This window comes from Choloepus didactylus, chromosome 8 (assembly GCF_015220235.1).
Source record: "Choloepus didactylus isolate mChoDid1 chromosome 8, mChoDid1.pri, whole genome shotgun sequence".
NCBI lineage: Eukaryota > Metazoa > Chordata > Mammalia > Pilosa > Megalonychidae > Choloepus > Choloepus didactylus.
The window spans coordinates 48760993-48778159 of NC_051314.1; the positions used below are offsets into that span (position 1 = coordinate 48760993).

General features: G+C 33.5%; 1 protein-coding gene across 20 annotated transcripts in view; it reads left to right on the forward strand.

The window, feature by feature from the left end:
• Positions 1 to 17167, forward strand: part of PPFIA2 (PTPRF interacting protein alpha 2) — a 531438-nt gene that overhangs the window by 3260 nt on the left and 511011 nt on the right. For all 20 annotated transcript variants that reach the window (XR_005218603.1, XR_005218602.1, XM_037848402.1 and 17 more), the window contains exon 2: positions 1824 to 2074. Coding sequence is in view for 18 of the 20 variants with exons in the window: in XM_037848402.1 (XP_037704330.1) it covers positions 1826 to 2074 (249 nt within the window). In the remaining 2 variants the exon portion in view is untranslated. The remainder of the gene's footprint in view (positions 1 to 1823; positions 2075 to 17167) is intronic.

Here is a 17167-nt window from a genome sequence, read left to right on the forward strand (position 1 = left end):
TTAATTGTTTTAAATATTCAAGTTATTGGTATGATTTTGCATTCCCATTCCTTTTCAATTAACGTAAAGAAATTTGTAACAGTAAGAAAGTTGATTTTTCCTCTCTGTGATGCTCTTTGAATAACAAATTAAAATGAGAAAAATTAAAAAAAAAATAGTAATAGCAAGAGTAGTATCTGTGTGTGTGTGTGTGTGTGTGTGTGTGTGTTTAAATGCATTCTATGTGTCTACTCTGTCATTTATTTTAGGGTAAATAAGAAGTTGAATGAGCCAGGTCCCTTCCTTCATGTACCTCAGTATTTTGAACAATGACCAATAATTTAAAGCATTATTTTGAATTATTCATCCTACTCCTTAATTTTTTTTTATCTAGGATACCAACCATAAAATTCTGTCACTTTATCTTTTTAAAAGTTTCTCTTAGTTTCCAGTAGGTCCTGAACAAATTGTCCTCAGATAATTGAATTTCACTCCTCAATAATCCAATTTATATGAAGAATCACATAAAAAGTAATTAACTATGGAGCTTTTGAATTTTGACATTTTATTTGAAAATATCACCAGAAATATTTCCCTAAGGACAGCAATACGTAGGTAGAAAAATGAATTGACCTTGCATTATAAAACCAAAGAATACTCCAGTACCAGCAGCCAAATCTACCTTTCTCCACATCAGCCTTCTGTAAAACCAAGTCCTCTAATTAATAGCTCCTGGCCTCAGTACAACAATTGAGATTTTATTGGGTTTGATTTTATTTTAATGTAAGATAGAGGATAAAAGATAAAATGAAATATCTAATTTTAAAAATGCCACATGATAGGTTAATGGTACATCTTAATTTCTGTGTTTATTTTAAATCAAATTGATAAATGCTTTTTTAAAATTTTTAACAGTTCATTCATTTCATGACTGGGAACTTGTGATTAGTAACAGAGATGTGAAGTTACTACATTAGCTAGTGTAATTTATGGCATCTGTTTTGTGGAACATGTGAAAAGGGATTAGAATATGTTGTTTGCATGGGAACCAGACAACACAGCTAACAAGAAACAAAGGAATAATAACTATAATTAGTAGTATAATAACCTAAACAAATTTTTGTACCTTAGTCTCTTTCATAAAGCTTATGTCCAATTCAGTCAGGATCACTTATCTACTCTGTGTAGACTATGGTAGGAATTCAGGAAGAGAGAGTATAAAAGGAATGAAATGGAAGTTCTAATGTCAAGAAGCTTTAAACTAGTTGGTGTGAAAAAAAAATCTGTTGATATAATAAGAAAGCAAAAGCTGATTATTATATAAAATTAAGATTCAATCATTTGTGGATTTTCTAAATGAAAGTACGAACATTAATTCAATAAATTACTTAAGTCACTCAAAAATAATTTACTTCCTACTTCATGTACTTTCTGTTAATATAATAATAAAATAAAAGTAAGATACAGTATTAGCTGTCAGGAATTTGTGAGCTTGCAGGGGAAGATAGATGATGAATTAATAAGTACAATTATATGTTTATGTAACTTGAATTAGGTGGGAAAAATTATTAAAAAAATAATGTTTTAGAAGTATGTGAAACCAAGCTGCGTTTTGTAGTTAGGAGATATGTGGATTGTCACGAGAGAGAGAAAGCATGTAGGTTATTAAAAGTGAATGGATCATATTTCATTGAAGTGAAAGCCTTGGTTGGAGATGAGGCAGAAGGTAGGAGAAAAAGAGACTGAGGCTGATGAGTTCTGAAGAGTTCAGTTAGTTGAGGGCCGTGTGGCATAATTGGAAATCATTTCTTTACTAAGACTTTATCTCCTCTACTTTCTTTAAGCAATGATGTGTGAAGTGATGCCCACGATTAATGAGGACACCCCGATGAGCCAAAGGGGGTCCCAGAGCAGTGGCTCAGACTCAGACTCCCATTTTGAGCAGCTGATGGTGAATATGCTAGATGAAAGGGACCGTCTTCTAGACACCCTTCGGGAGACCCAGGAAAGCCTCTCACTTGCTCAGCAAAGACTTCAGGATGTTATCTATGACAGAGATTCACTCCAGAGACAGCTCAATTCAGCACTACCACAGGTATGCTTCCTGGTAGCATTTTTCCTTCCTATTGTAATTGAAAATCTGATAAAATTTAATCTGACTTAAATAAACCTCACTTTATTCCCATTCTTATATTTATTTTGCCCTGAACGTACATGATGTGCTTGTTTATTTTAATTTATTTTTTTCTTTATTAGATAAGTTGTGGGTTTATAGAACAATCATTCATAAAATACAGGACTCCCAAACACCACCCCACCGACAACTTGCATTGGTGTGGAACTGTTACAATTGATGAAAGCGCATTTTTATAACTGTACTATTTTTTGGTTAAAGTTCATGGTTTAACTTAGGGTCCACTGTGTAGTGTAGTACCATAGATTTTTTTTTTCTTAATTTTTATTTTGTTGCCATATATACAATCTGACATTTCCCCTTTTAATCACGTTCAGATATATATTTCAGTGCTGTTAATTGCATTCACAATGTTATGCTGCCATCACCACCATCCATTACCAAAACATTTCCAGTATGTATTAAGCCTCAACTTCCCATTTCTATCCTCACACCATTCCTGGTATCCTATATTCTAGATTCTGACTCTATGAGTTTGCTAATTCTAATTGTTTCAAGTCAGTAAAATCATACAATATTTGTCCTTTTATGTCTGGCTTATTTCATTCAACATGATGTCTTTGAGGTTCATCCATGTTGTTGCATGTATCAGGAATTTATTCCTTTTACAGCTGAATTATATTGCCTTGTATGTATATACTACATTTTATTTTTCCATTCACTGGGTGATGAACACTTGGGTTGCCTCCATCTTTGATAAATTGTGAACATGGGTTTCCAAATATGTCCCTACTTTCAATTCAATTTTGAGTCCCTACTTTAAGTTCTTTGGGGTATATACCTGGTAGTAGGATTGCTGGGTCACATGGTGGTCCTATAGTTAGTTTTCCAGGGAATCACCAAACTGTCTTCCACAGCAGTGACTGAGTGTTTCTATTTCTCTGCATTTTCTCCAACACTTGTTATTTTCTGTTTTTCTAATAGTAGACATTCTAAGGGGTGTCAAATGGTATGTCGTGGTTTTGATATGCATTTTCCTGATGGCCAAGGATGTTGAACATCTTTTCATGTGCTTTCTGGCCATTTTAATATTTTCTTTGGAGAGCTGTCAGTTCAAGTCTTTTACCCATCTTTTAATTGGGCTGTTTGTATTTTTGTTGTTGAGTAGAAGGATTTCTTTTTATATTCTGGATATTAAACATTTATCAGATATGTGGTTTTCAAATATTTTCTCCCATTGTGTAGGAGGTTATTTTACTTTCATGATAAAATCCTTTGATTTAGGAAAATTTTTAATTTTGATAAGGTACCATTTATCCTTTTTTTTTTTTTCATTGCTTGTTCTTTGGGTGTGATGTCTAAGAAACTATTGCTTAACAAAAGGTCCTGAAAATGCTTTCCTGTTTTTTTCTAGGAGTTTGAAGGTTGTAGCTCTTTTATTAAGGTCTTTGATGCATTTTGAGATTTTTTTTTTTAAATAATATGAGGTAGGGGTCCTCCTTCTCTTTTTTTGCAAATGGAGATCCAGTTTTTCCTCTACCATTTGTTGAAAAGACTATTCTTTTCCAAATTAAGTGGACTTTGCCACTTTGTCAAAAATCAGTTGGCCATAAATGTATCTTTTTAAAAAAATTCCCTGATTATACTCTTTTAATATTTATTTTCCAAATTCTCCATTTCCTAAATGATCAGTCTCACACCTTCCTTGATTATCCCAAACAACATCCCTCCCTGTTGTACCAATAAGATGATAATATCTGGATTTAGTGCCTTCCTTTCCAGTGACGCCTAACTTTGCCACCACAGTTTTATCTGTTATTCCCATCAAAGAGAAAGATACTGCATCTTTTGTTAGCTTATATTGTAGTCAGCCTATTTCCTTAATTTTTTTCCCTCCCTCCAGTTATTTATTCCCTTCTGGCCAAGTGAAATAGTCTGTACCTGCAGCCTTTCTTTATCTTTGTCTATTTTTTTAAACCTGTAATTAGTCTTCTATCATCACCATTTTCAAAATATGTCACCAAATGGAAACATATTTTGCGAATCTAATGACCCTCTTTTTTTCTTCATACCCTTTCACTTCTCTGTGTCAAGCAATGCTATCAATTTCATCTTGAAATTCTAATGCCTTTCATTCTTCATAACCATTCCTTTTCTAGACTTATATATGCTGCCCTTCAGTGCTCATTCTTTTCTCACATACCCACACACACTTATCTACACCTACCTCATCTTTATTTATACCATTTTCGTCCTCCAATCTTAAGCATTGCCCTTCCTGTTCAAGACTAATAAGTTTAAGACTATGTCCTTGATTTTTTCTGCTTTTACTGCTTCTAGTATTTCTCTCTCAATTGGCTCTTTCGTAACATATTCAAATCTATTCCTTAAAATTAAAATAACTGCAATATTGGTTCTCTATCTCCCCTTAGCTACAAACGTATACTTCCTTTTCTTTACTTACTTCCTGATTCAGCTGTTCTCACATTCACAGTATCTTCAGTCTTCTATCCACTTTTTGACCAAATGTAGTATGACTTGTCCTCTTAACTCCCATTTCAAAATTCTTGACATCAGAAACAACTGATAAATGTGGTAGATTTGTTTTATTACAAGTCGCCACAAAAATTGACACTGTGATCATTCCCTTTCCAAAAGAAAAATCCCTACTCTCTTAACTTTCATGACACCACACTCTCTTGTTCTTAAATCTTAAAATCATTTTTTATTATTTTCCTCTCAGTTTTTTTTCTTCGGACAACTCATCTAGCCACTACTTAAATTTTAAATAATAAATATAAGAGGGATAATAGTAATATCTAACTTTTTTTACACACTCCTACTATGACAGTCAATGTTTTATTTATAATCCATATATTAAAATGGGAGTCATCTGTGTCTCTGTTTGAGGGGAGGCTACAGAAGTGAGATGCAAGACTATCTGCAGGAGGTACTGAGATATAGTCCAACTAGTTTGCCCAGCATTAGTGCATATTCCATTTTAAGACAATGAAAGTTTGAGGTGGGAAAGCCAGAAGGTGGAGAGAACTTTTGGAGAGCTTTTGGTTTGCTGTGCATAATCTCCCTCTCCCAGTATGAGCGATGGGTGATTCAAGTGAGAGGGGCTTCAGAAAAACAACTCACTGTGTTTTACGGCATAGAGTCTGTCTGAATTCTAATGATAGAAGCTGTATCTGGAGATGGTCCTGCCTTTATAACATTAAAAGGAGTTGCATGGCAGGCAAGATACAAGTCCTCCAATGTCAAGTGAATGGTGATATTTGAAGAGCAGATGGGGTCCCCAAAGGGTAGCTTGCATAGGGTTATCTTACATATACCATAGAGTGAGTAGATTATAAGAAGCCCAGACTCTGAGGTGGTGAATCATGAGTGACAAATTAAAGGATTTAGTCCAGAGAAGATACTGAGTGCAAGTCAAATAAAGTGGGGAAGAATCCACAGAGGGTTTCTTTGAGAAATCCACAAATGCAGTGTACTCCAGGAGAGGAAGGATCAGCAATTATGTGTTTGCCATTTGGAAAGCCCTGACCATAGATGACAACTGGGTCAACCACATATTTTTTTTCTCCCAATTTCCCCTATCCAGGCCCTGACTTTGGAAGAGTCAGAAACAGATTTTGTGAGGGAGGGAGGTCAAAGTAGAGAGAGACTACCGTGTCTCCTTCCTTCAATGCAGACTTCAAAGCCTGAAGCAGGTGTGAATTGAGTGCAAGGAAGCTGGATGGATGCTCAGGGTTTTGTATATTAATCCTTTATTGAACTAGAGCTATGAAATCATTAGTCTAGACTGAACTTTCTAATACTAAAACAAAAAAATGGATATATTTTCTAAACATGATCAGAGAAGCAAAGATACCTGCCTGAAATTTCATCTGGGTTCATTTCTTCTCCTGAAGGAATCAGAGGAGAAATAATATTAGTTCTGAATATAGCTCATTCTTTTAACTGGTTTGATGTATCATCTTAGTTAATCCTCAAAACTTTCCTATGAGGTAGGTATTATCATACAAGTGATGAAACTGAGGCACAGAGAGGTTAAGTAACTTGTTCAACACCACACAGTTGCTAAATGTTATTCAACAGGATCCATTCATGGTGTACTTTTGTTTTATTCCCTGAGTCATCTTATTCAACCTCCTGATGATTATCCAGAGCAATAGAAGTTTTAAACTTCTCTGGCAAACTTCTTTAAGAGACACAAGCCATTGAAAGCATTTCTCCTCACTGTTCCTAAGTTCTAAGAAGACAAGCACAATTCTTATTGATGAAATGTGGAATGTTTATTAGAGTTAGTATAATTATACTGAATACAATTACTCAACTATCTCAATCCTGCTAGTTATGACACCTTGAAGTTGCCTTTTTATGTTCTGAGCATTCTTTATAGTTCATTAGGTCCTTTTTTATAAGCGAGAGTATATGGGTTGCATTAGAAAGTGTTTAACTAGAAATTATAACACCTTGATTTTGGTCTCAACTTTACTAAGCCCCATGACACTGGAAAACCTTTGAATTCTTTATGCTTCTGTTTGCTCACATATTGAAGAGGGAATTCTAGTTCCCTCTAGTCTGGTGTACATTTGGGCTAATTTTAAGTGATTATAAAGGGCATGCATCTTAGTGTTATCAATTTAATCATAACCATTCAATGGTCAATTACTATTTATTTACTCATTGACAATTTTAGGGCCTATTCTGCGTCAGGTTCTATGCTTATGGAATAGTATTGCTGACATCCATGCTTTTTTATTATCTTTCGACCTTGGTCAACTATGGTTCCAAGGAATACATTGTAGCAATAAAAATGCCCTGCCTATAATTCATGAATATTACATTGATTTGTAGAAGCTTTGGAATTGAGTGTTAGCTTTAGTTAATTCATTGTCTCTTATCTTCTACTGTGATGAATTCTCCTTGCTCCTAGAAAAAGCCTACTCCTTCCCTTGTATTCTACTTCCCATACTCTCTTGCTATTACAGGGCAGTAGCTTTCCCTTCTTTCTCTTACATCATCAATGTTTCCACCTCTAATGGATTAAAATAAACAGCATAAAATATGCTATTTCTCTTGTCTTTAAGAAAAATGACTAACACCCACCCTACCTAGCTACCACCTTATTAATGTCATTCTCTTTACAGCAAAAGTTTTCTAAAGAGATGCCTATACTTGTTCTAAGTTCTCTTTGCACTAACTATTCCCTAGATCTGGAGAGGTTGTCCCACAAATAACCATATGGCTTGTTCTCTAAATTCCTTTAGGTCTTTACTTATATATCACCTTCTCAGTGAGGCTGTGCTTAACTACCCCATTTAAAATTACAATAGCCCCTTCTCTAATACTCCCAATCCCTGTTTTCTCTTTTTTTCTCCATAGAACATATTACTTCTAGCAGTGTGTATTTTACTTCTTTGTCTTGTTTATTACCTCTTTCTCCCATCACTATACTCTATGTTTTGTGAAGTCAGGGTTTTGTTTCTTCTTGGTTCACTGTTGTATTTCCTGCCTAGAATGTTGTCTGGCATATCATTGGTGTTCAAAAAATACTAAATAAATGGAAACAAAGATCATTCCTTTGCTTGTTGGACACATTTGCCATGATATCTACATGTACTTATTTAGGAAACCATATAATCATTAAAAATTTAGACAGCATATATTGAAAATATTGGTAAAACAAAAAATAAATTTATGGAGTCTTAGATGTTTATAATGCTAAAGTCATAGTATTTATGATACTGGTGTTGATATTGCACCTTAAACCTTCTGGTTGACATGGTTTTATATCAAAAGATGGTAGCATTTTGAACATTTTACAAATCAAAGAACTGAGTTTCAGAATGTAAATTACTTGCTTTGAAAATATTGAAACCAAGTTCTTTTGATTTCAAATTCCATTTCTTTTCAGTTTCTCCATGCTGTGTTTTAGTGAGGAATTTATTTCCTAAATTAAATACACTGTGAAAGAAATGCCATTGATTGCTACGTGATATTATAATACTACTACCACTATTTGGACATTTTGTGGAAGGACAAAATTATAGAATGTTTTGATAAGTTTTTCTCAGGGGAACAGCGTTTGCTTTAATTAATTTTTTATTATGGTCATTATTTTGCAGGGTCTCATTCGCATTCTCTCAGGAGTGATATCAACAGAAAAACAACCATTAGTATTATCAAGATGGATTTATTACCTAAATTTTTCCACTAAAATTTACAGTGCTTAATACTAGCACACTTGTGATTCAATTTTTTTTTTTTTTTTAATTCTTTGAAGAAGAATACTAGAATAAGCACCAGAGCCATTGAAATTCACATAATTTACTTTTCCTGGCTATTTCTTTTCAGGGTCTTATGTCTCAGGACTAGGTACCCCTGATCATGATGCTGTAGTTTAAGAAAAGAGTTTAGACCAACGGTGGTGGATTTTTTTCTCTTAAAACGTGACTCTCACACCCTGGTTGATTAGAGCTCAGTTTTTTTCATTGGTTTTTGCATTTTTATTAGTTTATAAAATAGTAGCTCTTTACTAGCTTATGCTTCATGGCCCTTGGTAGGCATTTAATATTTGTTGTCTGATTACTGGACAGTTATAAATACTCTAATTTAAGTGAAGATTAGTAGGCCAAAGGTACATAGGACTGGAATCTTAAATTACATTTTAATTGCAATCAGAGTTTTATTTGTGGTTCTAATGGCTTTTTTATTTTTTAAATAAGGATCAACTAGTTTCCCTTAGATGTGATAGAATTTATTGTGAGATCCTGAATAGTTGGTAATTTCTTCCTTGGGACTTGAATTAGGATGTTTCTCCCTGATAAGGAGATTTTTAAATCCATTTTTGCCTCCCAAGGAGTGAAATCCTGACCCTAGAACTTCGAACAGGTTCTATGAGGAACAAGGTACATCTTATTGCCCTTGGCTCCTGCTCTCCTGCCGTCCCTGGTGGTCAAGAGGCCTCTGGGTGCCTCCAAACGCAGGTGTAAGGATTGATAGTTATTCCTAAAGTATTTGCCAGAAGATTTCTGCTTTGAAGATTTCCTCCTTTGTCAACCTATGTTCATTTTGAGGTTAATTAAAGGAAATTGTTCAGAAATGGATGTGATTAGAATTTGACACCACTTTGTTCTACAGTAAACTAATTTTCCTGGATTATGCTTACTTGTGATTCTTTATATTTTTTATGCCTATTTTTACGGTAATCTGCTTCAATTAAAATGTGTAATTTTTGGCTCAAAATATCTTGTCTATTCCTGTGAGAAATTATAAAATGGGTTTATGTGTACTGGTGACTTAAAATAGGACATTAATTGAACAAGTTTTTAAAATACAGGTTATTAATTTGAAACATCTGCATGATGAAGGAATTATCTCACGTATTTATTTCTAAGATAAAGGAGAAAAGTCAGTTCTGAATAGCACAATTATTTTTTCTTTGTTAATTTTGCATATGAAAAACATTATTTAACAAGTATCACAAAAGATACTTTAAAAATTGTGTTAGCCATTCACCCATCAGACAGAGTCCTGTGAAATATTCAGTCTGCACCATTAATCAATGGCAGATGCTTTTGCTTGAGTTAGAAGAAACTTCTCTATTTTTTTTAGTAGAAAAGATTTGACTTCTGAAATCACTTTTATTTAGTTATCTTGTTAAGATAAATTCCTTTTTTTTCCTAAAATATTGCATTTAGCATTTCCAAGTCAAAGTTCTATGATGGTTAATCACAACTTTAGTGTCTCCCTCTATGATTGTGGATTTTCTGTTTCTCTTTGCAATTCTATTAGTTTTGCTTCATAGGTTTTGATGCTTCTTCTAGTTGCATTCACTATAACATTGCCGTATCTTCTTGGAAAATTAAAACTTTTATCATCACTTTTATCACCAGAGAGACATTCTTCCTTAAATTCTACTTTGTCTGATTTTAAATCTATAGCAGAGTTCTTCTTCTTAGTGTTTGCACCGTACACCTTTCCTCATCCTTTAACTTTGACTCAGATTTTAGATGCATTTCCCACAAGTAGCAAATAGTCTCTGGGTTTTACTTTTATGTGGTCTGTCAGTCTGTCTCTTTTAATTTGTTATTTGGTCTCTTCTATTAACTGTAATTATTTGTTTAATCTACTGTCTTAGCAAGGGCTTTCTCTTAATCCTGTCTGTTCTATGTTTCCCTTTATTGACCTTTCATGACTTCTTTTGAATTGTTTGATTGTTTTTTTATTACTCCATTTTACCCTATATTATTCTGTAAGTTCTACACTCTTGCTATTCTTTTAACAGTTACCTTAAAATTTGCAATGTGCATCCTCAGCATACCAAAGTCTAAAGTTAACATGTATTTTCATCTCAGAAAATGTTAAGGTACTTAGAAAACTTTGATGATTTTATTGACTTCTCCTGCTTTGTATTTCCATATGTGTGATGTGAATATACATTATAAATATTTATATATATAAAATGGTACTGTGTATACATACGCATATATATACACACACATACTACTTATATATCCCACAAGAATTATTCTTGCAGTTTTATATAGGCAATATTTCTTTAGATTTATTCACACATCTTTGACTTTTGTCACCAATCATTCTTTCTGGATTGTTTACCTTCCATAAGGGATCTTACACTACTTCCTTTAGTGTAGGTTTCAAGATGAGTAATTTTCTCAGCTTAGGATTTTCTGAAAATGACTTTATGCCACCTTTATTCCTCAAGGATGTTTTCACTAGATATAGCATTTTAAGTTAGTGGTTATTTTCTTTTAGCATGCTTAACATCTCATTCTCTCCCAACTTTTATTAGTGTTTAGAAGGCAGTTGCCAGTTTAATTGTTGCTTCTTTGAGAGTAAACTCCTTTTCAATTTTTCTTTTTGGCTGCTTTAAAGATTTTTTTTAGAAGTTTTAATATGATGTGAATAGAATGCAATACTTTTCTTTCTTTCTTTCTTTTTGCTTAGTGTTCAGAGGGATTATTGACACTGTGACTTGCTGTTTCTTGGTTTTGGAAATTTTTAATCCATTATTTCTTTAAATATTGCATCTGTCACAGTCTCTCTCTTTTCTCATTCTGGGACTCCACTTACCCTATGCTAGTTCTTTTCACTTTATCTTCTATGCCTCTTACCCTCTCTTCTGTATTTTCTATCCCTTTACCACTCTATGGTTCATTTGTAATATTTTCTTTGAATCTAGATTTTGGTTCACTGATTTCCTCAGCTGTACCTAATTTGCTATTGAACCCATTTTTTTTTTTTTAACTTCTCTGTTGCATTTACTGCCTTTTCAATTCTATGATTTCTATGTGTATTTTTTTAGTTTCCATTTTCTTGTGAAAATGTACAATCTTGTATTTTATCATCTAGTACATTGTAAGCATTAAACCTTTCAGAAAATTCCAACATCTAGAGCTTCCATGGTCTGTTTCTATTGTCTACTGTTTGTACTAGCCCTCATTTTTATTGTGTTGTCATCTCATTTCACTGTGTTCCAGTCATTTTATTTGTAAAATTGTTCAAGGAAAACATTTTAAGCCTAGGATGATATCTTCCTCCAGAGTGAACATTTATTTGCTTTGGCCAGGTGCCTGGAAAATAGCCATCCTCAGTCACTCCGATCTGACTAATGCCTGGTAAGCACATCCACCCAAAGATTACTCCTTCTAGGGTACAAGGTTGAAATCCAAATGAGGAGGATTCACCAGGGCCACTATTTCTTGTTAGGACCATCACTCCAATTCCAGTCCCTTTAGCAACATGAGGCTGTCAAATATGCTAAGCCAGCCTTTCTAAAAATAGGGGCAAAAGAAGACCTAAATGCTCAGAACCTTACTTTTTCTCAGATCCCAAACTCACATTTCTACACTATCTTTCTTGCTGTCTTAGGTTTCTGCAAATTAAAAAAAAAAAAAAAAAAAATCCAGCTTTCTAGTTGTTATTATAAACAGAACTGGTCCAAATTAGCCAGCTTGCCATTACTGCAAGCAGAAGTCCACCAGCTTTAAAAAGTATAATAAATGTAATTAATTGAGAAACGAAAGAATGCAATTTTGTTAAATATGCACATTTCTATGAAAAAGTAAGTAATTATCTTTCTAAATACATTTTCTGGTGTACTCCTAGTCTTGCGTAATATTCCTGTTAGGGTTCTGGATGTTGGTAACAGCTTCAACAGTGTTGAAAAATAATCTCCTTTCCTCTAATGTTTCCTCCTTTGAATGTATCCTTCCCACAGCTGCAGAATGAGTTATTTAAAATGCAAATCTGACTATGCTGTTCCCTTACTTAAAATGCTTCCATGTTCAAAAAAATACTGGAACTAATACATGAATTCAGCAAGTTCTTGGGATAAAAGATGAATATACAGAAATAAGTTGTATTTCTATACATAAAAAAAGATTAATAAGAATGAAATCAGGAAAAAAATTTCATTCACATACATCAAAATAATATTTTAGAATAAATTTAACAAACGTTGTAAAAGGCTTACCCAATAAAATGTATAAAATATTGCTAAAAGAAACTAAAGGATATCTAAACAAATGGAGAGACTTTACACGTACATGGATTGAAAGACTCACTATTAAGATGACATGTCTACCCAAATTGATCCATAGATTCAACACAATTCATAGCCTCAGCAGGCTTTTTTTTTTTTTTTTTTGCAGAAATTGCCAGCGTTATACTAATATGATATGAGAATGCAAAGGACCCATAATAGCCAATAAAATCTTGAAAAAGAACAAAGTTGGAGTACTTACACTTCCTGATTTCAAAAGTTATTCTCAAAGTTAAATAATAAAGATGGTATGGTACTTGTTTAAGGACAGATGTACAGATTAATGGGAAAAAAACAGAAATAAACCCTTACATTTATGGTCAATTACTTTTCAAAAAAAATGCTCAGACAGTTCAATGTGGAAATGATGGTGATTGGATATTTACATGCAAAAAGATTAATTTAGATTCTTACTCTACAACATACGAAAATTAACTCACAGTGGCCCATTGACCTAAATGTAAGAGTAAAATTATATAAATTTTAGAAGAAAAAATACAAGACTTTTTAAACCCTGAATTAGGCAAAGTTTTCTTAGATGTGACACTGAAACCACAAACCATAAAAAACTAACAAATTGGATTTCATCAAAATTAGAATCTTTGGGGGTCAGATGCCACAATGATGGCAGAGTGAGACATTCTCAGGCTCTATCCACCCACAGAAGCTTTAAACAACAAACAAAATTTGGCAGAACCATCTTTCTCAGAGCTCCAGTAAAAGTTATAGATTGTATAACTGGGAAAGTGCTGAATCAAGAGAAAAGGCAACTTAAAAATAGTAGGAAAATCTCTTGGCACAATTGCTGGCCTCTGCATGGCTCATTGCAAAATTAGCCTATGGTCCCAGTGCTGGTCCCTAGTCCTGGTTCCAGAGGGAGCAGAATAACCCTTGTGCACATAGTAGGGTTGCATATGTGTCTGTGACAGACTGTCTGATGGCAGCCTGACAAACTAAACCAAGACATTCATTAAAGACTTACCATCTCAGAATTTGCCCTACATGTGGGCAGCTAGAATGCTGTAGGAGAACAGTCAAATCACAGCTACCTGGAGCAAAAGATTGTCACTCCTGGGACATACAATATAGCACTGAGTACCAGGAAAAAAATACCATTTCCTAGGGGAAAACTGGGTCTGCATAGATGGGGGAAATCTTGCAGCCACATATACATGCTGAGGGTAAGACACATGCTCAGAAAAGACCAAGGAAGACCTACGCTTTTGTCTTAGGCTGTTCTTTAAACTCATGTTTGTGCCCTCACATAGGCTAATCTGCAAATGAGAAAGGTGGATTTTTTGTTTGTTTGTTTTTTTAAATTTTAGTAGTTCCTGGCATTCAGGGAAATCTCTGCCATAACAATGTCTGGATAAAAGGTTAGGGAACAGAGGCTGCAGTGAACAAATTCCAGAGAAAAATATCAAAATGTCCAGTTTGCAACAAAAGATTACAAAGCTTATAACTGGAAACTATCAATAAGGAAGACTGGACATAACCGACAAAGACTTTTAAAAAATTGTCTTGTATGTGCTCAAAGAGCTAAAGAACAACACAGGCAAAAGAACTAAAGCATATCAGGAAAATAATAGACGAAGGAAAAGAAAATATCACTAAACAGATGGAAATCATAAAAAGGAATCTAACAGAGCTAAAGAACAGAATCACAGGAATTAAAATTAAAAATCCCTAAAAGAGTAAAAAGGTTCAAAAGCAAAATGTAGCCAGCAGAACCAATAATCAGTAAACTTGGAGATAAGAAAATGGAATAATTCAGTTTGAGAAGTAGAAAGAAAAAGAATGAAGAAAAGTACACAGAACTTGAGAGACCTAGGGACACCATCAAGCATACCAATATATGCATTATGAGAACTATGGAAGGAGAAGAAAGAGAGAAAGGTACAGAAAGAATATTAAAAAGCTAATGGCTGAAAACTTCCCAAATTTAAAGAAAGGTATGGATAAACACAAATAGACCCACACTAAGATACAAAGACATGTTATAATCAAACTGTCAAAAGACAAAGACAGAGAAAATCCTGAAAGGCACAAGAGAAACAACATGCCATGTGTGAGGGAACCCCAATAAGATTTCTCATCAGAAACCATGAAGGTGAGAAGGCAGTGGAATAACATATTCAAAGTGCTGAAAGAAAAATTTCTAACCAAGAATCCTCTATCTTCTTTCAAAAATGAAGATGAGATTAAAACTTTCCCAGATAAACAAAAGCTGAGGGAGTTCTTCACCACTGGACTGGCTCTACAAGAAATGCTAAAGGAAATTCTGCAATTTGAAAAGAAAGGACAATAGACAATGGATTGAAGCCACATGAAGAAACAAAGATCCCTGGTAAAGGTAATGACATCGGTAAATATAAATGCCAGTACTATTGTATTTTTGGTTTGTAGTTCCATTTTTTACTTATTAAAGGATCTAAAATGCAAATACATTAAACGTAATGATATATTTATGAGTTTGGACAATGTGTAAAGATGTAATTTGTGACAAAAACTATAAATTAGGGGTCAGAAGGGTATAGGAACATAGTTTGTGTATACTATTGAATTTAAGTTGTTATCAAACAAAATCAATCTGTTATAGATTTAAGATTTTAAATTTAAACTCCATGGTAACCACAAAGATAATGGTGAAAGACTGTGAAGACTGAAAACTTTCCTCCTATAATCAGAAAGAAGCAAGGATGCTTGCTTTTCTCTACTGCTATTAAGCATTGTACTGAAAGTTATAGCCAGAGAAATTAGGTAAGAAAAATAAAAAAAAAAATTGTAAAGGAAGAAATAAAATTATCCCTTTTTTTCTGATGATATGAACCTATATATTGAAAAGACCTAAGAGTCTACAGGAAAATCACTAGAAAAAAAAAATCTACTAGAAAAAAAGAAATGAGGAAAAAAATTCCATTTAACATAACAACTAAAAGAATAAAATATCTAGGAATAAATTTAACCAAGGATGTAAGGAATTGTATGTAGAAAACTACAAATCATTATTAAAAGAAAGGAGATCTGAATGAACGGAAAGATACTCCTGTTTGTGGATTGGAAGACATATATCTTTAAGCTGTCAATACTACCCAAAGGATATACAGACTCAATGCAATCAAAATTCCAACAGACTTCTTTGAAGAAATTAAAAAGCTAATCATCAAATTCATATGGAAGGGAGGGGTCCTCAGATAGCCAGAACCATCTTGGAAAAAAAAAAAGTACGAAGTTGGAGGGCTCACGCTTACTGATTTCAAAATTTATTAAAAAGCAACAATAATCAAAACTGTGTGGTACTGGCACAAGGACAGACATATATTCCAATGAAATAGAATTGAAAATTCAGAAATAAATCTACATTTCTATGGCCAATTGATTTTTGACAAGGGTATCCAGTTTTCTCAATGAGGAGGGAATAAACTCTTTAACAAATGGTGCTGGGAAAACTGGAGATCCACATGCAAAAAATAAAAGTGGACCCCTAGCTCACACTATATAAAAAAATTAACTTAAAATGGATCAAAAAAACTACAAGAGCTAAAATGTTTAAACTTTTACAAGAAAACAGGGAAATATGTTTAGGTCCTTGTATTAGGCAATGGATTCTTAGACTCTACAATCAAATCATAAGCAACAAAAGAAAAAAATAGATAAATTGGGATTCATCAAAATTAAAAACTTTTATTCATGAAAGGATATCATCAAGAAAATGAAAAGATGACTGACAGAATGGGAGAAAACATTTGGAAATGATTTATCTGATAAGGGTTTAATATCCAGAATATATAAAGAACTCCTACAACTCAACAACAGAAAGACAAACAACCAATTAAAAATGGGCATAAGACTTGAATTGATAGAAAGTATACAAAGAAGATATACAGATTGCCAGTATGTACATGGAGAGATGCTCAACCTCATTAGCCATCAAGGAAATGCAAATCAAAATCATGAGATACCAGTTCACAAATGAGAGAATAGCTATAATTGAAAAATGGAAAATAACAAGTGCTTGCAAGGATGTAGAGAAATAAAAATCCTAGTACATTGTTGTTGAGTATGGAAAATTGTAAAGCTGCTGTGGAAAACAGTTTGGTGTTTCCTCAAAAAGTTTAATGTCGGACTACCATATGACTTGGCAATACCACTACAAGGTATATACCCCAAAGAATTGAAAGCAGGGACTCGGACAGATTTTTGTATACCAATGTTCATAGCAGCAGTATTCACATTTGCCAAAAGATGGCAGCAACCTAAATGCCCAACAGAAGAATGGATAAACAAAATGTGGTATATACCTACATTGGAATATTATTAAACCATAAAAAGGAATGAATTTCTAATCCATGCTACAACATGGATGAACCTTGAAGACCTCATGTTTGGTGAAATAGGTGAGACACAAAAGGGCAGATATTATGTGATTCTACTTATAATAAATAACTAGAATATACACATTCCCAGAGATAGAA